This window comes from Eumetopias jubatus, unplaced genomic scaffold (genome assembly GCF_037043125.1).
Source record: "Eumetopias jubatus isolate StellerSeaLion01/CBP00866 unplaced genomic scaffold, mEumJub1_p1.0 scaffold_1, whole genome shotgun sequence".
NCBI classification, from domain to species: Eukaryota; Metazoa; Chordata; class Mammalia; order Carnivora; family Otariidae; genus Eumetopias; species Eumetopias jubatus.
In genome coordinates, this window is record NW_028274807.1 from 204,727,770 (window position 1) to 204,749,802 (window position 22,033).

At 57.3% G+C, this 22,033-nt stretch overlaps 2 protein-coding genes across 3 annotated transcripts in view; one reads left to right on the forward strand and one right to left on the reverse strand.

Annotated features, from left to right (window-relative positions):
* Positions 1 to 2,193, forward strand: part of IL12RB1 (interleukin 12 receptor subunit beta 1) — a 31,681-nt gene extending 29,488 nt beyond the window's left edge. Inside the window, exon 16 of the mRNA XM_028087084.2 lies at positions 679 to 2,193. Within this exon, the coding sequence (XP_027942885.1) occupies positions 679 to 768 (90 nt within the window). The 3' untranslated portion in view covers positions 769 to 2,193. The remainder of the gene's footprint in view (positions 1 to 678) is intronic.
* A 12,090-nt stretch (positions 2,194 to 14,283) lies between these two features.
* On the reverse strand, positions 14,284 to 21,147 carry ARRDC2 (arrestin domain containing 2). Of its 2 annotated transcripts, XM_088029018.1 has the most exons (9): positions 20,693 to 21,147; positions 17,821 to 18,104; positions 17,661 to 17,727; positions 17,280 to 17,427; positions 16,648 to 16,750; positions 16,303 to 16,559; positions 16,040 to 16,202; positions 15,623 to 15,780; positions 14,284 to 15,391 (listed from the first exon to the last, which is right to left on the reverse strand). In XM_088029018.1, the coding sequence occupies exons 1-9, from the start codon at positions 20,956 to 20,958 to the stop codon at positions 15,338 to 15,340; spliced, it is 1,500 nt and encodes a 499-aa protein (XP_087885144.1). In that variant the 5' UTR covers positions 20,959 to 21,147; the 3' UTR covers positions 14,284 to 15,337. The 2 variants fall into 2 exon arrangements, with proteins under 2 accessions (XP_087885144.1, XP_027942947.1); XM_028087146.2 differs by lacking the exon at positions 17,821 to 18,104 and having other exon boundaries at positions 20,700 to 21,145.
* Positions 21,148 to 22,033: the final 886 nt, after the last annotated feature.

Here is a 22,033-nt window from a genome sequence, read left to right on the forward strand (position 1 = left end):
CACTGCCAGGGTCATTCCAGCCTCGCTCCCAGCAGGTGTGGGGGTGTGCACCACCTCTTCCCGAAATGGCAGGGAGATGCCAGGAGCAGAATTCTGAGCCGCCTCCTTGAGGCTGCCTGGCGCCTCTGTCTCAGGCCTGGGGCATTCTCAGGGTTTTCTCGGCATCCCCTACTCTAGTGCCTCTGGGCTGGTCTCCAGGAAGAGCTGAGATTTCCCTCCATCCTGGACATCAGGCCTGGGATCAGACCCAGGAGCCCAGAGATCATTTTAAAATGCTTTGTGTTATGGAAAATTTCGAATTGCCCTGGAGTCAAGAACGCACAGTGATCCCCATGGGCTGTCCTGAGACTCACAGTGATCCAGGAGGCCCTGACCCCATTTCCATGACACTCCTTCCCCCTCGACCTTATTAGGGCACTGCTAATCCCAGGGTCATGCTCCTCACCCGAGATCTGAGATGCTTCTCTCAGGACAAGCCCAGCTCCAAAATCACAATCACCCTTGAAACCCTCTCTCTCTCCCTGTCTCTCCTTGTATCTCTGTCTCTCCCTGTCTCTCTTTATCTCTCTTTCCCCCAACTCTCTCTTTGTATCGCTTTCCTAGTCTCTCCCCCATCTCTCTGTCCTCTCTCCCTGTCTGTCTCATCTGTCTCCCACTGTCTGTCTGTCTCTCTCCCAGGTGGATTGGGTGCCATGTCTCACCTCCCCCAACTCCTGCATCTACCCCTGGGCCTCCAGTCTGAGTGGGAAGACTGTCCAACACTGTTGAACCTCCAGTCAATGGTTGACGGGCTGGACTTCGGAATGAGGCCAGAGTTGTACATGCTGGGCCCAACCCAGGGCTTGGCTGCCTTGCCCCGTCCATTCATCCCCATACTGACAGCCACATTGCTGAGTCCCCAGAGCTACCCCCAACCAAAGCTTCCCTCGAAGGGCCATGAGCTCCCCCATTGGTCACCCTGAGTCCAACTTCCTGAAGACCCGGGGACTCGGGGGCCTCAGGACACCGGCCTGGGCTCCTCAACACCCCCAAGATTGTTCTAGAATAGAAGCAGCACCACAAGTGGACCTCGTCAAGGGGCAGCTCTGCACTGGGCATGACTGTGCCATGCAAGCAAGGCTGCCCTGTAGATGAACAGCTCAAGCATGTGGACGTGGTGCGATGTGCGATCTCTCCATCTGTGGATTGCCCTCAGCAGAAAGAAAATACATACAGCAGAGAGGATAAAAGATACTAAATCCAATCCAGGATTTACTTATCCCTCCTTGATAGCACCTACTGCACCCCCCCAACCCACCCGGTCCCCATGTGGCCAGGGGGTTATGACCTCATTGTACAGCTGGGGAAACAGAGGCAGCGTCTCTGTGTGTGGCTTTGACAGCTGTGATATCTCTGTTCCTAAATTGACTGCTTTCATGAACTCTTTCCTGTGTTTACGTAACAGTGTGCTCGGGTGTATTGCACAAAGGCTTTGTATGTAGCGCGTTAATATGTACATGATTGAAAATACAGATGTGTTTTATTTTGAAGTGAGAAAAAGAACATGAACAGGCATGCCTGGACAGCTAGACTATAGTAAGAGCATTTTTCATCCTTCCGTAGCTATGACCAATCACACAAGTTCCTGGAACAGAAGACTTTGTATCAAGGCATTTGGATTTTGTTATGATGTTGCCTTTTCCCAATAGACTTAAAATAAAATATCAAATAACTATTTTAAAGGTCAGCTTTGTTAGGGCATAACTCACATACAATAGAGTACAGCTGGATGAGTTTTGACAAAGGCAGACAATCCTGAGACTATCAGTCTGGATAGATTTCCATTACCCAGAAAGTCCCCTTGCAGCTGATCCCCTCCTCCGGGTCTACATTAAGTAATAAATACCGGATGAACACATTTGCCTTTACCAACTAGAAACAGTGAGTTATAGATTCAACGGGTAGGGAAATGGAGATGCCTCATGCCACGGTCCCCCTGGGCTGGGGTGAAGGTCTGCCTATGGATATTGGCAATTGGCCAAAGTCCCATTTTATAGCCAGTACTACTGAAGCCAGAGACAAATGGCCCAGAGGGTCCAGTGGCCCCGATTCCAGCCCCAGACCCTGGGCCTCCATCGTCTCACCTCAAAAGCGAGGATAAAAAGAAAAGGTGGGGGGCGCCTGGGTGGCTCAGTCATTAAGCGTCTGCCTTCGGCTCAGGTCATGATCTCAGGGTCCTGGGATCGAGCCCCACATCGGGCTCCCTGCTCCGTGGGAAGCCTGCTTCTCCCTCTCCCACTCCCCCTGCTTGTGTTCCCTCTCTTGCTCTCTTTCTGTCAAATAAATAAATAAAATCTTAAAAAAAAAAAAGGAAAGGTGGGTGTTGCTATGGACTGAACGTGTCCCCCCAACATTCATAAATGAAAGCCCTGATCCCCAGTGTGATGTGTTGGGGGGAGGCTTGGGGAGGTGATTGGTGGGGAGCCCCTGTGATGGGATTAGTGCCCTTAGAAGCAGAGACACGGGAGAGCTGGCTTCCTCTCCCTGCTTTCTGCCATGTGAGGACACCGTGAGCAGATGGGTGTCCACAAACCCAGAAGCAGCCCTCACCAGACACCAAATCTCCTGGCACCTTGACCTTGGACTTGCCAGCCTCCGGAACTGGGAGAAGTCCATGTTTGCTGTTTAAGCTCCCCATTTATATAACGAAGATTTGCTGCATTGTGGGGTCACAGCCCTCAACCGGTAGCTTTGTCCTTCCGAATCTCGGTCTTCCTGTCCGTAAAACGGGGATACTTCTGGGACCAGCCTGTTGGGGGTTTTTGTGGCTAGTAGAGGTAGTTCCCAGCAAGGCTCGGCTGGGCATTTTTAGGCCTTAGCAGCTATGATGACTGTGGTTGTTACTGTTGCCATCCCGGCCCTGGTTCTCAGTCCTGAGAGTTCCCATCTGGGCAGCCCAAAGCTCTGCACTCTGCCTCCTGACTCCACCCAGCAGCTCGTGGTCTCATCTTCTCCCTGCTCTGTGTCCTGGGAGGCAGCCATGGCAATGTGGGGAGGAGGGTGCATTAGGCAGGGAGGTGGCTCAGGAAATTCCCGTGCAGAGGCGGGGCTGGGTGCTGTTCATCTCACCTGCCGCCCCCCTCCACCACCACTCTCCCCCGGCCCCCTCGCCAAGGATGTGCTCAGACTTTTATCCTTCCGCGTGAGGGCGATTGAGGGCTCCACATCTTGCCCAACTTGCCAGGCGACCCTGGCCATCCTAAACTTAGCCTTGACTATCTGCTGGAGCATGAAATTGTCAAAGGGAGCTGGGGGTGGCATGAAGCCAGCCCCTGAAATCATTATGTTCCCTCTCACCCCAGGACCTTTGCGTACACGGTGCCCACTGCCTAGGATTCTCTGTTCCCTGTTTGTACCTGCAAATCTCCTCCTCCAGGTCTCTGGCAAATGTCATCTCCCCCAGAAAGCCCTTCTGGACCTTACTCAGGGGGGTCCTAGCACTGAGTATCTCCCTTTGGCAGGTCTTGTCCAAGTTATAATTTTGCATTTATGATGATGACTGCATTAACATCCATCTCCCTTGTTGATGGGGAGCCCTGGGCAAGCGACGGTTGGAGTGCTTGGCGTACAGTAAATATTCAATAAAGAGTGATGGAATCGAATAGTGAATTCAAAACTGTTTATTGAATGTCATCTTACATTCAATCAACATCTCCCCTGAGCCTTTCAAGCATCCAGGTGCTGGGGACATGCTATGAATGAAGAATCCCCCTTCTTCCTGTGGCCCAGAGCCTCTTGCTGACATCCTAGTGAAACTCTTGAATGGTGCCATTCTTGTCACCCAGGCTCTGTTCCCCAGAGACACATGATGCGTTTATGAGCTCATCATCCGACCTTACTTGGGCTTATCCCCGAGATGAGGTCCTGGGGAAGACAAGGGTGGTGAACGTCAGTGCTAAGATGCATCAGGCCCTTTCTCTGTGCCTGGCCTGAGATCCCCTCAGGACCTTTACCACCTCCTGTCGGGAAGACATCATCAGAGGAGAGGCAGATGTGACAAATAGCACATCTCATTTTCTTGTTCGTTTGCTTTGCGGTTTTTAGTATAAGTAAATCCCACACAACATTTGGGATATACTTATACTGAAAATGTATCGCTTGATCGTTGAGCTCGCCGAGTAGACACCATAAGCAAAGCTTACTCGCCCGAGTGGAAAAAAATTTATGGACAAGAAATTATCCTCGAAATTAAATGGTGGCAGACATGCCCAAGGAATACTGCGGGAGTTCGATCCCTTTAGGAATCTTGTGATAGATTAAGGTGTGGTGATGGCAACCAGTGGGCTGCAGAGCAATACTGGAACGGCGGTAATACGAGGAAATTGTATCGTCATGTTAGAAACCTTGGAACGAGTATAAACAATGGGTGTGAGGGGCGCCTGGGTGGCTCAGTTGTTAAGCATCTGTCTTCGGCTCGGGTCATGATTCCAGGGTCCTGGGTTCGAGCCCCGTGTGAGGCTCCCTGCTCTTCGGGAAGCCTGCTTCTCCCTCTCCCTCTCCCCCTGCTTGTGTTCCCTCCCTCGTCTCTCGCTGTGTCTCTGTCAAATAAATAAATAAAAGCTTAAAAACAAAAACAAACAAACAAACAAACAATGGGTGTGTTCACCGGAAGAAATCAACTGCTTCCACATGTTCCTCTCCATAGCACCTGTTGTAGTAACAACATAAAAATCAGGTCATGTGCAAAAAAAAAACCCCCCCAAAACAAAAACGTGTTGGTTGTTTGTCTGAAATTCAATGTTACCTGGGTATCTTGTATTTTATCTGGCAACTTTGGTCCATCATCATGCCCGTGTTACAGATAGGGAAGCAGAGGCTCAGGGAAGTTAAGTGATGTGCGCAAGGTGGCACAGCCAGGGACGAGCAGAGAGAGAATGCGAGCCAGACCCTGGGACCCAACACCTGCGGACCTCAATTCTTGTCTCCAAAGAGCAGGTATGCGCCTGGGGGTCCTCAGTGAGCACAAACCTCGCCTTGCCTGGGCCAAGAATTCTTGCCACATTCCCACTCCTGGTGCCGGAGGCAGCCGCACAAGAGGGATCTGCAGGCCCAGGGCCCTCTGCAAACGCCTGCAAAGGGGCCCGTCCCCCCGGCCATCTGGACTCTGGCATCCGGAAGCTGGTCAGCTGGTCCCCTGTAAACAGCCGGTCTCATGTCACTGTAAACAGCTGGTGTCCAGAGTTGTTGTCACAGTGCCCAAGTCTCAGTGTGACTGCCCTGTGACTCGATACCCCGCCACCGGCCCCTGTCACTTGATACTCGGTAAACAGTGTCCTGAGAATGGGCAGCAGTGCCCCGTTTGGTCAGTGCGCTGCTTGAGCCAGGGGCTGGGTCCAACTTAAATGGGGTCCCGACACCTCATGAGCCATCCTCACTTGCTCTGTTCTAATACTCTGTAAACATCGAATCTTGATACCTGTTATTTGTCAGTGGTCAGATGCTGTTAGTGTCTGACTTGCTGTACTACGTCTTAGCTGGCTGACCTGGAAGCACTTTGAGCAGAGTTCCAACACCTTGTAAACAGTGAGTCCTGATACTTTCTTTGTTGCCCGTTGAGCACCTTATCCAGGGGCTGGCCGACGAGAGCTCTGGCCATAACCTAGAAGTGGCTTTTACACTTTTAAATGGTTGGAAACAGACCAAAAGAGGGTTTCGTGACCCATGGAAACGATCTGGGGCGCCTGGGTGGCTCGGTTGGTTGAGCGACTGCCTTCGGCTCAGGTCATGATCCTGGAGTCCCGGGATCGAGTCCCCGCATCGGGCTCCCTGCTCGGGGGGGTGGGGGGGTGGGGGGGTCTGCTTCTCCCTCTGACCTTCTTCCCTCTCGTGCTCTCTGTCTCTCATTCTCTCTCTCTCTCTCTCAAATAAATAAATAAAATTAAAAAAAAAGAAAAAAGAAAACAATCTGAAATTCAAGTTTCAGTGTTCACAAATAAAGTTTTATTGGGACACAGCCACGCCCACTCATTTGTGCCTGTATATGGCGGCTTTCAAGGGAGCAGTCGAGTGGCTGAGAGACTGCATGCCCCGCGAAACCTCAACTATTCATTATCTGACTTTTTATAGAGAAAGTACGTCAACTCCTGCTCTGAGCTCCTGGGCAGTCCCCGTTCTCTGTACTGCACTTCGTATCCTGTTGGTCATCTACGGTCCACAGTGTTCATATCCTGAGCAAACTACGAGCTCAATGGTCTGCAGTGTTCACATACTGGGCAAAGGTGTCCCCTCCCTTTGTAAGAGTCACATTGAGCCTGAAGCGCTGACATGCTCAGGGCTGCAAGTGTTAGGACTCTTGACAGCAAGTTGATGTGTCCTAACTGTGTCAACACCTCATGCCGGGAAAGGCAACCAAAAGGAGACCCAAAGGGTAACCGAGAATTGGGCAAAGGAAAAAAGAAGGATTTTGCCACCCGGGGGCAGGGCCTTGAACTCTGAGCCGAAGAGCTGGACAGTCTCCCGAGGGTGATGTGGAGCTCTGGCCATGTGGGAGCAGAAGAGGAGAGTGCTCTGCTGGACACAGGGATACTGCCTCTCTGTACCTTGGATTTCCCATCTATGCTGTTGGCCGACGTAGCCAGAATGACGAACCTTCTAACCTACTCTGGAAGGAAAGGGGAAAGATGATGCTGGGAGACCCTCCCATTTGGGGGAGGGGCGCTGTGCCCCCCCTTTGGAGCTCCCATTACAGAAAGGAGGTGGATGACGGCCACGAAGCCACTAATATGTCATACTTAGGAATTGCCAGAAGCACAAGAGAGGGGCTGAGAGAATGGGGCAGCTTTGGTCAGGGAGGCTGAGGGGCCTCTGAAGAGGGAAGAGTTGAACTTAGATCTGAGGAGATCTAAGAGGAGGAGGTAGGAGTCTTGTGAGGAGTGAGGGAAGGACTATCTGAGCAGAAGGAAGAGCAAGTGCAAAGGCCCTGAGGCCAAGCCACACAGGAGCTTGTGGGCTTTGTGGAGGGTATTTAAGGGATGGGATCTGAGCCTTGTTTCAAAAACCCTCGTGGCTGCCCTGGGGCTGGAGCACTGAGACACCAGCACGAAACCACCATTACACTGCCTGGGCCTTGGAATATCTCTGGTCCATTCCACAGATAAACCCGACTGGTATGGAGCTGCTGTGAGCCAAGGCCAGAAAGACCACGGGCCTGGGCAGGGGCGTTTCCAGAACACACGAGCCTCTGGATCAAGTGGAAATGTCTTGCCTGCCTTTCTAAACCACAGAATTTGGCAGGTTCTGAGGGTGATGTGGCAGTAGGAGTCACCTCCTGGGGATCGGGCATGGCGAAGGTACCTGGGCCAGCTCCAGAAAGTCAGCATGTGGGAAACATGGTCTTGTGTTCTTGGCTATGCAACTAAGAGGCCTCAGCCCTGGCCTGCCTGGAGGGGACAGACATGGCCAGATACCAAATGTCCTCAGCCCATGGTGTCAGGACTGGCCTGGAGAAAAGGGGCATTTGAGATGGGGTTTTGAAGGATGAGTAGAAGTTTGCCAGCAGGAGAACGACATCTCAGGAACATGGCATACAGGAGGCCCCGGTGGCTGAGTGATCCCAGACGGTCCCTGACCCTCAGGTATTTCCCCCACTTGATGTGAGCAAGGACAAAGCCTCTATGCATTGTCAGATCTGGCCGGCCCAGGCTTGAATTCAGCCTTTTCCACTTTTGGGGTGACTCTAGGTAAGTGAGACCCCACCAAGATTGGCCCTAGTTTACGGGAGAATAAACTGAGATTTATAGAGGGAGCCCACACATCCTAGGATGCAGAGGGAAGTAAGTGATCAAAGCTGAGTCAGGACTCAAGGAAAGGCAGGGGAACACTAAGAAATGGGGGGGGGGGTGACTTGCCCAAGGCCATTATCCTGAGGCCTGAGAGATGGAGGAGAATGGAGGGCAGAGTAGCTTGGTTAGTGGGCATAGCAGGTGCAAAGGCTCTGAGGTAAGAACATATTTAACAGGGCGCCTGGGTGGCTCAGTTGGTTAAGCGACTGCCTTCGGATCAGGTCATGATCCTGGAGTCCCGGGATCGAGTCCCGCATCGGGCTCCTTGCTCGGCGGAGAGTCTGCTTCTCCCTCTGACCTTCCCCCCTCTCATTCTCTCTCTCAAATAAATAAATAAAAAAGACCTTAAAAAAAAAAAAAGAACATATTTAACAGTCTCCAGGAAGAGCCAGGGGGCCAGAGGCCGATGAGTGAGGGCACAGACGGAGGGCAAGGAGAGCAGGATAGCCCAGCACAAGCCGGCTCTTGCCAGCACCCACCAGACCCCAGTGCCGACAGACACCTACGCCCAGCACCTAGACCCAGACTTGCAAATGCACCAACCGGCCCCCGTTTGCTTCCCGTACTGGCTGAGATGTGTCAACCCGAACTCCAGCACATGCAACGCATATGCACGTGCCTCTGGGCAACTCCACGGCCAAGGCTGACATGCAAACACACATGCGCACACTGGTGGGCTCTCTTTATCTCCAGGCTGCCTACAAACACACATGGGCCTGTGCACCCCCACCCCCCTCCAGCACAGCACACGTCATGAGGAGGCTCAGGAAGCGCTGCTGGGGGCTCCCTTGAGAGCTGGCTTCCTGTTTTCAAAGAGTCCAGGAACTGCTGAGGTAATGTTTTGGACAGACCCGGCCCCTCCTCCCCTGGCTCGGCACACCCCATCCAGTCCCACAGACCTTGTATTGCTTCTGTGCCCAGTACTGACCCGGTCCTACAGTGAAGTCGGGTTCCAGATGACAAACCCAAGGCTCAGAGAGGTGCGGCCACTATCCCAGGGTCACACAGGAAGGAAGAGGTGGTGCTGGGAGTCCAGACCCTGAACCCCACCCTGCCTCCTCCTGGAGCCCCATGCCCGGGGGGTGGGGACTTACAGATGGGGAAACGGGAAATGTTCCCTCCTGCCTTGGACTGTGGTCCTGTTCCCGGGCTCCCAGGGCCACCCTCACCCAGCCCCAGGCTCTCCTGCCCTGTGAACCCAACTCTCCCATTCACCACCCACCCATCTCTCTCCTCCGTGTCCCCAAAGATGGGCCACCTACACTACAAATGTTAAAGAAACGTCAGCTGCCAACAAAGCTGCCAGCAAAGACTTAGTCTCACCCTAAAGGGGCTGGTGAGGTTGCCTAGGAGCAAATAACCAAACACATCTACAGCTGCCCCTCTGTGCCCCAGCCCCACAGAGATGCAGGAATGGCTGAGGACACACCTGGCCCTCTCTTGCCTGCTGTGGTTGCACACGCTGTTCCCTCTGCTTGGAATGCCCTTCTCTAGCGCCCTGGTGAACTCCTCTTCATCCATCAAAACCCCAACTCCAGTGTCCTCTCCTCCTGGAAGCCCTCCCAGGGCCCTCTGGCCCTCGTCCTTCCCTCTGGCTCCACCCTCACTCCACAGGGCTAGGGGTGTCTGTGGATTTCACCACAATGACCTTGGGACTCTCGGTTCTGCCCCTCCTTGTGGTAGCAAAGATGGCTCTTATTCTCACCTCCAGGAGCCCCCAAACTCCTGGGGTGATTGGCCCACTCAGAGTCACATGCCTATTATTGAACCAATGCCTGAGTCTGTGGTCACAAAAGGCTCTACCTGGCCAGACCTGGTCACGTGTCCACACCTGGAGCCACTACCTGGCTGCATCTGCCCACCGAAAGGCAAGCAAAAAACTGTGACCAAGGACTAAGGGGTCCTCTGCCTGCCCCATCCTGGCTGGAGGGCCTTGGGCAAGTCACCTCATCTCTATGCCTCAGTTTCCCCACCTATGAATCGGGCTCAGCAGAGGGGCGGTATTGGAGCACTGGGGACCCACTGAGGCATGCCCCATCCCTCCCCTCCCCAACTCTGCTCGGCAGGCCCTGTTTGCCCTGTCCCCGCCCCGCCCCAGTCCTTTATTGTTGCTCTCTGTGAATCCCCCAACCCGCCAACCCCCCAGCCCCAAGGGTCTCCCAGCGAGGCAGGCCCTGATGGCCACTGGCTGAGTCACTTCTTCCTCCTGGGCCCCTTGCCCGGCCTGATGCTTTCTGGGGACTTTCCTGGCCTTGAACATCAGAAATGAGGTGGGGGAAGTGAGGGTGGAGGTGTGCGCGCACGCGGACAAGGCTGTGCACACCCTGGCGTGGGTTCAAAGCCCCGGTCCTGCACCCACCTGTGAGATGAGGGCATCTTGCCTGCTTCCCTTCCGAGTTGGGGGACTCCACACGTGAACACCCTGCAAGCCCTCACCCAGGGCCGCAGGCGCCCAGCGTGGTCAGTACTGTTGCACCTGTTGGCCGGCTTTACGCGCGTGTGCACGCACGTGCATGTGGGTCCGTGCTCATCGAGGTCTGGGCTGTGTGCCCCCGAGTTCGCAGGCCCATTTCTGTGTCTCCGTGTGTGTGTCTGTTTGTGTGTGCACGCGCGTCACAGCAGCCCCCGTGTGGAGCCCAGTGGGCCTAAAAGAGAGACCAAGCCCCTCACTGGAAAAGGTGCATCTAGGGGAGGGAACCCTCTGGGAACAGATGGGAGGGCTGGGATATGGCTGGTGTGTTGGGGGCGCAGGGGACCACGGCAGGAGGTGTGTGCGGGGGACGGCAGGGGCCGCAGGGTTAGGAGGGGGCAGGGCCGGGGGTTGGTCAGCCGTTGGAAGGGATGGGAGCTGTGCGTGGGAGCCTGGGTGGCTAAGGCAGAGCTGAGCTTTGGGATGAAATGGTATGAACTCTAAAATATTCACTGAGCACCTAGTGCGTGCCCAGTGCTGGGGATACAGCAGGGCTCTGGGGTAACAGACACCCTGCCAACAAACAAGTAAATATAGAACTCCGAGGAAGGGGAAAGATCAGGAAGCAAAAGGCATCAGGACAGGAGTAGGGGAATGGCGGGGCGTTCTGGCCCAGAGACAGGGAGGACGTCCTGAGGAGGTGATTTGTGATCTGAAGCCTGCCAGGGAGAAGGTCCTGGGCATACCTGGGGAGAGGGAGCTCCAGGTAGAAGGCACAGCAAGTGCAAAGCCCCTGAGGTAGGGATGAGCTGGCAGAGGGGCCCCATTCAGGAAGATCTAAGCCCAAAGTAGGGAGGGGAGGCATCAGGGGGCAGCAGTGGTGGGGAGCAAGGCCACCAGGACGGGCTGTCCTGTAACTGGAGCCGGACAGGAACCCTCCACTCCCACCCCACCCACCCCCAGGGCTCCCTGCTCGGGACAGAATGTGCTGGGAGGAGAGGCCAGCGGCTGTGCCTGGTGGCTGGAGCCGGGCAGCTGGAGGATTCCTGAACAGCATCCCAGCTGGGCCCCCTGCCAGCGAGGGCGGAAAACAAGCGGAGGGCGCCCTGCCTGCCTGTCACCCCATGGCCCAGGGGCCTGGCCAGGCCAGGGAAGGAGACAGAGATGCTAAAGGAGTCAGAGACTGAGAGACACTGAGAGATAATCCAGAGGCAGCGACGAAGTAATGAGTGAGAGAGAGAGATGCAGAGATGGTGAGCCAGGGACAGAGACAGGGGAGACAGAGACAATGAGAGAGTGACAGAAACATCGAGCAAAAGGGACAGTGTGAAAACAACATGGAGAGGAAGAGTGGGGGGGTAAGGAGGGTGAGGCAGAGACAGAGAGAGACCTGGTGTTTGACTCTCCGAACGGGTGACAAGTTCTGATTCTAGGGGGTCCTGGGAACAATGTAAGGCGGTAACATCCCCACCCCCATCAGAATCTTGGTCCACACCAGAGTCTGGGGGGTCTCCTCCAGTCAACAACCCCCCTTCATGCCTCTCATGCCTGCTGTGTGCTGGGGCCAGCCCTGCCCCAGCCCTGCCCTCAAAGCTTCAAACAAGTGAATATCTAAATAAAAAATTTCAGAGAGTGATCAGGGCTATGAAGACAATAGGATAGGGGGATGGGAGAAGGAGTAACAGGGAGGGGCACCTTTAGCCAGGAGGTTGGGGTGTTTCCTGAAAAGATGAGGCTAGGAGGTAGAGAAGAGTCCAGTCCTAGAGAAGAGTCTTTCAGCAGAGGGAGCCACATGTACAAAGGTCCTGAGGTAGGACCCAGCTTGGGATATCTGAGTGGCAGTCAAGATCCAGGGGAAGCTGGAAGGAGAGGTGGGTGAGAGATCTTAGGGGCCTAGAGAGGGGTGGGATTTTATTTTAGGAGAATATTTGGCCACCCTCCTCTCTACCCTGTGGGCCTCACTCTGTGTTCAGGGAGCTCCCTGAATTCTGGACGACCCAAGACGGCTCCATTCTGGTTTTTATTTATCCGAACCAGATAATCCACCTCTTCTAGGGATCAGGTTCCAGATAGTTGCAGACCCAGGAGTCCTGGGCACACGAGGTGGCTTATCCCCCCAAGCCTACTGGGGGAAGCCTTTCGTAAAAATGTACCCCCATCTGTTGTTGCAATAGACAGCTTAGACTCTTCTCCGTTTGGGAACACGGATCTGGAAGCTGGGATCTTGTGTCCTGCACACCCAGGGCGACAGGGATCTTACCTCTTTCTGAGACCAAGAGGGGGTCTGGGGTGACTGTGCTGTGTGGGTGTATCTCCCCTCTGCTGGGCCCAAAGGAACCCTCAGTCTGACAGGCTCCGAACTTGATGCCAGGCCAACTGCCCAGGGCAGATGCTGCTGGACAGGGAGGGCTGGGTAAACCCCAGGACCAGAAGCAGGTGGAAATCAGGACCCAAATTCAGACCAGAGATGGGAGGCAGTTGAGGCGGTGGTGGAGAGGTAGCCCAGAGTCCCAGATGAGGAAACTGGCTCAGAAGCAAGCGACTTGCTGGTGGTCATACCTGCCAGTGTCCAACCCCGCCCCTCAGCCCTGCCACTCGTCATCCCAGACCGCCACTGAATTTTCACTGCCTTGGGCAAACTGTGAGCCCAGCTAGAGCTATTGGAAGGGGTTCTAACTTGGCCCCGCCCTGCTGAGGGCGGGGCCTCGGGCCTGGGGCGTGGCCTGAGCGCAGACCCTGCAGGGACCACCACCACGGGTGCCGCCAATCACTGAGGCGTGGGGGTTCTGAGTGGCGACCCCGGACCCTGCACGAGTCACCTCACTCTGTTGGATTCACTTTCCCTACTTTCAACGCCCAAAGACTCAACTTGCGTGCCGCCAGGGCTGCCTGGAAGCCCAGTGCGTATTCAAACAAATCCTTGGACACCCACGTCCACGGCAGCCGTAACCACAATCCCCGAAAGGTGGGAATGACCCAAACGTCTATCAGGGGGTAAAGGGACAATCAAAATGGGAGTCCATCCACACAACAGGATATTATTTGGCCATAAAGATTAGGAATGAAACATTGACGCAGGCTACCATGTGGATGAAACTTACCAGAGAAATTTAAGCTGAGTAGGAAGCCAAACACGAGTGAGGCCACACGGAACGTGATCCCATGTATAGGGAATGTCCAGAACAGGCAAATCCCCAGATCAGTGGGTGCTGGGAGTTTTGAGGGAAGGGGGTGGGCAGTGACCGCTCCTGGGAACGGGGCCTCCTCTGGGGTGATGGGAATGTCCTGGAGCTAGATGAGGTGACAGGTGCCTGACACTGTCAGTGCACGAAATGCCACCTAACTGTACACTTTAAAACGGCTCATTTCCCAGGGCGCCTGGGTGGCTCAGTTGTTAAGCATCTGCCTTCGGCTCAGGTCATGATCCCTGGGTCCTGGGATCGAGCCCCACATCGGGCTCCCTGCTCTGCGGGAAGCCTGCTTCTCCCTCTCCCACTCCCCCTGCTTGTGTTCCCTCTCTGTGTCTCTCTCTCTCTGTCAAATAACATCTTTAAAAAACAAAACAAGGGGCGCCTGGGTGGCTCAGATGGTTAAGTGTCTGCCTTCGGCTCAGGTCGTGACCCCAGGGTCCTGGGATCGAGTCCCGCATCGGGCTCCCTGCTCAGCGGGGAGCCTGCTTCTCCCTCTTCCTCTACCTCTGCCTCTCTCTCTCTGACTCTCATGAATAAATAAATAAAACATTAAAAAAATAAAAAACAAAAACAAAAAAACCCTGCTCATTTCCCAGTATATGAACCGTGTCTTGAAAACAAAAGCCTTCCCCCAATTCATGCTTCCAAGCCTCCGCGACTACGCTAGGGAAGGGGAAATGGGGTCCAGCTCCAACCTGAGCTCAGCCTCCCTATGTGTCCCTGAGCCTCAGTTTCTCCTGCTGGACAATGGGCCCCTCAACCCCTCCTCGGCCTGGCCTTCAATCCCGGAGATTCTGACCCAAGATGGAGGTCAAAGCCACTCAGCTTCTTTGGCAGCTGTGGGAAATAAACCAATAAGCCATCTCTTTCCCCACACTTTCATTTAAAAAACAAACAAACAAACAAACAAACAACTGTAAAAAAGAGAACAATTTAAGGCTGATCATTAACGTTGAGTCCCAGGCAGGGGCCCTGCCCCAGCCAGGGCTGAAACTCTACAACCCGGGGGGCTGGTCCGGCTGCCCCCTCATACTTTGTCCCTCCCTCCCTCCAGGTTTCCAGAGCTGCACTGGGCCTGCTGTTACCCCAGGCTGACCTCTGTCCCCAGGGCCTGGCTGAATGTCCTGAACTGGGTTTCCTGGGTTATACAATATGCAGACGAGGTCTCATGTCCTGGTGTACTTGGAGGAGCCCCCAGGCAGTCCCAGCCTGGGCCAGCAATCTCTCTCTGGCTTTCAAAGGCTGGAGCAGATGCCCCTGCCACCCACAGGTCCCACAAAAGCTTCAATGACTTGCATCCCTGAATGCCCCGTTCCTGGGCCCTCTCGCCTGCCCGACCTTGCCGTGTGGCCTCAACTGAGGCACTTGCCCTCTGAGCCCCAAAGGGGGTGATCTCCAAACATCACTCAGCTCTGACCTTCTCCGACTTCTTCCTCTTTGTTTGTCTGCCTGCTGAGCTGTCGTCATTCATTCATAGGCCAAGGCCTCAGCTAGAAGGCCCTTTGCTCCGGGAAGCCTTCTCTGCTCCGGGAAGCCTTCTCTGCTCCTGTTGGGACTCTCCCAGCCCTGGGGCTCTTCCTCTGGTCCCACGAGACTGGAAGTATTTATGTCTGGCTATTTCTCTCCCAGACTAGAGGCTCCTGGGGGACCCGAGCCCTGTCCATGAGCCAGCACAGACCGACAGGATCCGACTATGGGCATTTGATGCCTTACGAGGACCTGTCCAGATACATCAGATTCCAGACTGGCTCTTCCTCTGTCCTGTGTGATGTCAGAAAGCCATGCCCCGTTCTGAGACTCGGAGTCCCCAACTTCAATGCAGTCAGGTCAGCTGGCTCTTCTCCCAGCCTTTCCCCATGTCCATGGCAGCTGGAAGCACACGTGCGACCTCATCCCTTGAAGTATCCCCTCGCTGCTCAGCAGGTCATGCAGCGTGGCCTCATGGCCTCTGAGGGTGGGTTTGGATCCTCCTGAGAGAAACAGTTCCATCCAGTCTCGGGGGGGCACCAGAGGCTCAGAAACACCCCTCCGCTGCCCTGCTTATCTCTAACTCCCACACTCAGCCAAGGCGGGGGGCAACGTGTGGAGCAGACTGGGGTGCAAGGCGGGCTCAGGCCCCAAACTCATCTGAGTCCCACCCCCACCTGGGCTCCCAGGGCTTGGAGAGGCATGGGGGCTTCTGGGACCACCCCCCCACTCACCTCGGAGTACAGGGGTGGCGGGCGGTAGCGGAATTCCTGGATATAGGCCAAGAAGGGGCCTTCAAGGCTCATGTCGGTGTCCTGCAGTGGTGGAAAGGGGCTCTGCCCCGCGGCTGCCACCTCCCCGTCTGCCACCACTTCTGAGTACTCGGGAGGGGCTGCAAGTGAGAGAGATGGAGTGGGTGAGGCTGGTAGAGAAGAGGAGCCTCAGAATCGGGGACCATGGTCAGGAGCCAGCTTGGGCTGATTCTGGGGCTGCAGACCCTGAGGCTGAGATTCTGGCAGGACCTGTGGCTGCCTATGTAATCACCACTGTGCCCTTTTACAGATAGGGGCACTGAGGCTGGGGGGAGGAAGAGTCCACCTAGCAGCCGCCTCTCTGCCCACCCAGCCCCTGCAGCAGGACGGGGAGCTCACCCTCCGGCCGCTCTGGCAGGGCTCCCAGCCCCCAGTCTAGCAGGAAGCTGGCATGGCTGCCCACGCTGGATGAGCGGCTCCCGAAAGGGTGCAGGGGAATGGTGCCGATGACCAGCGGCAGCTCCAGCAGCAACTTGGACGTGCCGGGGATGTCCACGCAGACCTGGGGGGAATGAGCCATGAGGGAGAGTGCCCAGGCAGCCTTAGGGGGACTGGGCAGATGCAGCCACCCCTGCCCTCCTTGGACCAACGGGAGACTCTACCTTGAGGGAGTAGTCCACGTGCAGTACCCGGCACTGCAGGATGGAAGGACCCACAGGGGGGATCCGCAGCGCTCGGCCCTGCCACAGCGCCCGCCGCCCGGGGCCCACAGGCTCGCCCGCGAGACTGGCCACCACTGCTCGTTTCTGCTTGCGGGCCCCTCGAGCCATGAAGGTCTGCGTCTGGACCACGGCTGCCCGAGGAAGCACTGGGCGCGTGGAGCCATTGTCGATCTCCGCGAAGACTGGGATGACCTCACCTGTGGTGGGGTGCAGGGGGGCATCAGATTCCCCGTCTGCAGCCTTGAGGTCGGCCCTCTTCCCCATCCAGCCCCGCCTGCCTGGTACCTGGTGTGTAACCCTTTCGGTCGATTTTGGCGGAGAGGGAGACGAGACCACGGCTGCTGTACCAGGATCTGGCGACCTTCTCCAGAGCTCCAGCCTGAGGGGCCTGGGGGGTGGAGGAAAGGCATACAAACAGGTTACTTTGTGCAAACCACAGATCCCTTGGAGCTTCCAAACCACCCCCAGCTGAGGGAGGATTCGGGGGGCAGGGTTCCTGGTTTTTTCTTAACTACCAGGTACCGTCTGTGAAAATAAATCCACAAACAAAACCAATTTTATAAAGCTGAAGATAAAGTGAACAAACTAATTACTTAGTGTGTAATAAGTCCTCAAAAAGCCATTATTATCACAAACCCTGGCTGTCTCCTATTTCACAAATGAAGCCTTTGAGGCTCAGAGAGAGTGAGACACTTGCCCAGAGCCACACACCCAAATTGGTACAGGCAGGATCTGCACCCAGCTCCGCCCGACTCCAAAAGCATTCCCATGCCTGCCCCCCGCCCTGCCAGGGCCCAGCTGTGATTCCCACTTTGTGCAGGAAGCAAAGGGGTGAGGAACCTGTTGGGGTCACCCAGCAGCCAAGCCCCCACCTACAAAGCTCTCTCAACTCATCTGCCCTGGGAGCAGCCACTCACCAGCAGGGCAGGCGTGTTGATGTCCACCGGCTCAATGACAGTAAATACCTTCCTTGCCCGGCGGGCAGGGACCCAGGGCCGGTGCAGGGTGGCCTTGATGCAGTATCGGACACTGCCATGCTTACCCTCGAATGACGTCACCAGTGTCCTGCGGGGTAGAAAGAAGGGACTTCAAGGGGGAGAAAAACACAGACACGCAGGTGGCGGGTGGTCCCAGAGACTTAGGAGAATGAGAGACAGAGACACTGAAGGCCCCCCCGGGGGGGGGCAGTCTTGGGGTCCAGAGGGTCCCCAGAAACCCAGCAATGGAGACCTAAACAGGAAAGAAGCTGCGGGCGTAGGGATTCCCCTACAATCCCGCGCCCCAGATGCCGGACTTACGGAGGCAGCTGGAAGCTGAAGGGGAACTCGTGGCGCCCGGGAGGCAGCGTCGTGGTTTCTCCCGTGTCTGCAGGTAGGAGCAAGAGGGGGAGGCTCAGCGGCCGCTCCGAGTTCCAGGAGCGCGCAGCACGTGCGCCGCGTCGGGGTGGCCGGCCGGTACCTGGAGCGAGTAGCGTGGCACGGTGGCTCACGACCTCCACACGTTCGCTGTAGCTCTGCGTGTACGCGGTGCTCGAGCCCGCGCTGCGCGACTCGGTCCAGTGCACATGGGCGCGGCCCCGCGCGCGCAGCTTCAGGGCGCCCACGCGCGCCGGGCCCGCCAGCTCCAGCAGCACCCGGCCGGCAACGGCCTGCCCGCCGCTGAAAACCGGCTCGGCGCCCGCGCTCGCGCCATCCAGCTGCACCGCGAACACCTTCACCTTGTCGAACAGCATCGCGCCCGGGATGCGAACCCGCGACGCACAGACCCTGGCCTCGAACCCGCGACGCGGCGGCGCGAGGTGCCGAGGCTATAGCCTCAGAACGCGAACCTGCCCGGGGTGCGCAGGCGCACTTGCCGACCAGGTCAGAAATTCCTATGCGCCCTGCGCCGGCGCTGCCTTTATACGGCGGGCGGGGCGGGGCGAGACGCGGGCCCCACCCCCAGAAAGGAATACACCAATGGCGCGGCGAGGGGCGTGGCTTCGCCCAGGCGTGGAACGAAATAACAAACTCTGCAGCTGCCCTCTACCCTCGTGGACCCCTGCGTGAACCTGAAGCATCGCGGGCCCGAGCCGGTCTCTAGCGGACCCCGGGGGTAAAGCGGGGGAAACTTAGGGTCGGAGTTGGGCCCCGGGCTTGAGGTCACCCAGCAAGAGCACTCTGCCACTAGGTTTAATCATCAACTGGCCACCACTTGCAGATCTGACTCGAGGCATGTCCAGCCCCGCGCGGGAAGGCTGTGGAATGGCCTAGCCCCGACCGGGGCCTTGAGAGCCTAGGAATAGCCTGGGCGTCAGTTCCCCACTCTGAGCGAAGCGGGAAGGAGGAGGAAGTGGGTAGGGCCTCCCTCTGCTTGGGCACCTGCTGCACCCCCGTCTTGTGATTCGAATCCCGCTCAGCTGGATGACCCCGGGATAGTGACCACCTCTTGAACCTAAGTTTCCACGTTTGTCATTTGTAGAGCTGGAAGAAAATCGGCCCCGACCTCAGAGTATTGTGCATGAATCGCGGTGTAGCCTATGCTCGGACACCTTCCCCTTCCAGACAGCCTCGCTCCCAGGTCATCAATCCACTCCCCACATGTCACCACTTGGTCACGCCTCAGCGCTTTTGCCCAAGCTTTACCCACCACCCGATGTTCCTGTCGCAACTTGCGGCCGCCAGCAAACTCCTACGAGCCCCCTAGGCGTATCCCTTGGGCCCGCTCCTGGCACCCCCCCCCCAGCCCCAGTCCGCTCACAGAGCCAAGTGGAGGGGAGTCCCAGGAACCCCAGGGGCCAGGGCTGCAGTGTGCCCTTGAGATGGTATGACTCCTCTCTGGGCCTCAGTTTACTCACAGAAGAATCTCAAAGAGCGTTTCTGAGTAAAGGGTTTCCTGGTCGTGGTCTGCAGGGCGCCAGCGCCCTCTGGTGGCAGCGAGATGCGTAGCTGCTCGAACCTACCCCCTACCCTGGAGGCCACCGTTGAGGTGCCTTCAATGGCCCTGGGAACCTCCTGAGGCCTCGGAACTCCCAGTGGGGGGCAGTCATAACCGGACATAGTCCCCTGCAGTCAGAGTGACCATAGGGGCATTGGGTCAGAGCAGTACCTAAGGGAGGAACAGAGGCTGTAGACACAGCGATCAGCTTGGGGGGCTGCATGGAGGAGGGGACTCGGATTGAAATGACGGGCTAGTACCTTCTCCCAGGGCCAAGTGGAGCCCTGGAGGCTGTAAGCCCAGGAGGAGGTAGAGGATGTGGTGAGTCCTTTTCACAGATGGGTCCCCAGAGGCCCAAAGAGAGGCAGGGCCTCACTCGAGTTTACACAGCAGTTTTGCAAGCTTCACCCCAGTGTCTTAATGAAGCAGCTGGTTGAGTGGGACCAGGTGTGGGACCAATTTCCCTTAAGTCTCAGGGGAAAGGAAGTGCCTCCGAGGCCTCTTCCTGTCCCGCCCTAGGGCCCTCTAGGCCTGGGTTTCCACAGCTAGTAAGGGGACAGTCCCCACATCTGGGGCTGTGGGGCAAAGGCGCAAAGACTGAAAGGCTGTGGGCAAAGGATCTGCTGTGTACAGCCCTGCCTGTGCCCATTTTACAGAAGAGTATAGTGAGGTCTGGCTTAGCTGAGGGGGTGGCGAGGCAACCCTGGGAGCCAACAACCTACACAGCAAACACAGCTCAGTGCTGAGGCACAGACTCACCCCTGGCCTGCTCCTGACCGGCTGTGTGGCCTGAGTGTGAGGGACTGAAGTTCAGAGCTGGGAGACAGATGGGAGTCCTCTCAGCCTGATCTGACCCCACCCCAAGTCTCCTCCCTCTCAGGGATGCAAACCTACCTGCAAACACCACCAGAACTCCCCAACCAGGTCTGAACTCATTTCTGCAAGCACTAGGGGTAAACTGAGGGAGGAAGCACCAGTAGAACGTGAGGTAGGGGTCTTCTTTGGGAAATCAGGGACCCCAGGCTTTGAGTTAAAGGGGGATCCTTGGGTCCAGAGAGGAGGATGTCCTGACTCTACCCAGGGGTTCCCCAGACTCCGGAGAGTGGGGGGTCCCGCCGCATAGCATTTACCTGGAGGCCTTCCCGGCTTTGGAAAGGGTGGGGCGCCCAGACCCTGAGAGGGGCTCCTGGGAAAGAGGGTTTGGTTGGGGGCGGGGGGGTAGGAGGGTGTGTGTCCCGGCGAGAGGGTCCAGACCCTGGGGAGGAGGTCTCCACTTCTTAAGAAGGGTCACCCGGCCACAAGGCCTCTAAGTCGAAACTCTCAGGGCACTGGGGAGGAGCGCCCAGACCTGGGGAGAGGGCCCCGGGGGTATCCTGGCTGGCGGGAGCCGGAGGGGGGGCGGTGCGGAGCGAGCGGCTCACCTCGAAGCAGCAGCTGCCGCCGCCGCAAGTACGTCTCGGCAGCCGCGTAGTCGCTGGACACAGCGTTGACACCCACGCTTCGGCCCTCGAGCCAGTGCGTCGCCGCCCCGCCGCGTGCCGCCACCTCGAGCGCTCTCACCCGCAGCGGCGCCGCCGCCTCCAGCAGCACCCGGCCGCACAGCCGCTCCCCGCCGCGGTACGCGCCGCCGGGGCCCCGGGCCAGCTCCAGCGCGAAGCTGCGCACGCCCCCCGGGCGCATGGCGCAGGCCTGGGCGCACGGCGGGGAGGGCGTCCCCCGGGCCGCGGCTGGGCGTGTCGGCCCCCCCTCCGGCGGCTCGGCGCCCTTCCTCGCGGCCCCGGGCGCCCCCGAGCTCCCTCCGGCCCCCAGCGAACTCCGGCCGGCGCCCGGGGCTCCCGGCCGGCGCGTTGGCCGCCGACTTCCTGGTCCTCGGCGTCCGCCCCCGTGACGCGCCCCGGCCGCCGGGGACGTGCCGCCCGCGTCCCCGCGCTGTTGACTTTGCCACCCCTCCCCCCACCCCCCAGAGCGGGGCGGGCCCTGTTCTTGTAGGGTCGGCGCTGTTGAGTCAGAGGTGGATGTGGCTGGCCCCGAGCAGAGCAGCCAGCTGGCTATCTGGTGGCTTCATGTGTCCCCCACCCGGCACCGCCCCGGCCTTACCCTCTGGTCTCCATGGCTGTTCTCGACACACACCAAACTCAAGGCTTGCCTCCTGGCTTTTGCACGGACAGTTCCCCTGCTAGGAACGCCCTTCCCTACGTGGGCTCTCCCATCTCCCCATCCCCACCCCCATGCCCAAATGTCACCTTCTCAGAGTCCCCTAATCACACTCTGGTCTTCTTTCTTTATGGCTCTGGTCGTGTTTGTGACTGCTGTGTTTTTTTGTGCCTCGTCCTCCATCAGACTAGGTGCTCCCCGAAGGTGGGCACTGTGCCCTGTTCTCCTCAACAGATCTTAACAGATGGGAAAACTGAGGCTCTCATAGGGGGCAGCCTCTGCCCAAGAAGCACCCAGCGGTGGCAGTCAGGACTCCCAACGCAGGTCTGGAGCCCACCGGCTCCTCCCCAGTCTTCTGGGTCTTGCGCCCAAGCTATCACCTGAACTAGGTGACTAATGGCTTTATCAGAGGCTGCCAGGGCCCGAGGCTCTCAACCGGGTCCCGACTAGCCTCCCCAGGAGCCAGGCTTCTATCTCTCTGCTATGCCCGGAGCCCAGCGGCTGCCAAGGGCCTGCCATCCCTGCCTCACTCCAGCACACTGAGCCCAAGGCCTGGAGGGACCTTTGTGATTCTACTGGTGTCCAGAACCTTCCCCTCCAG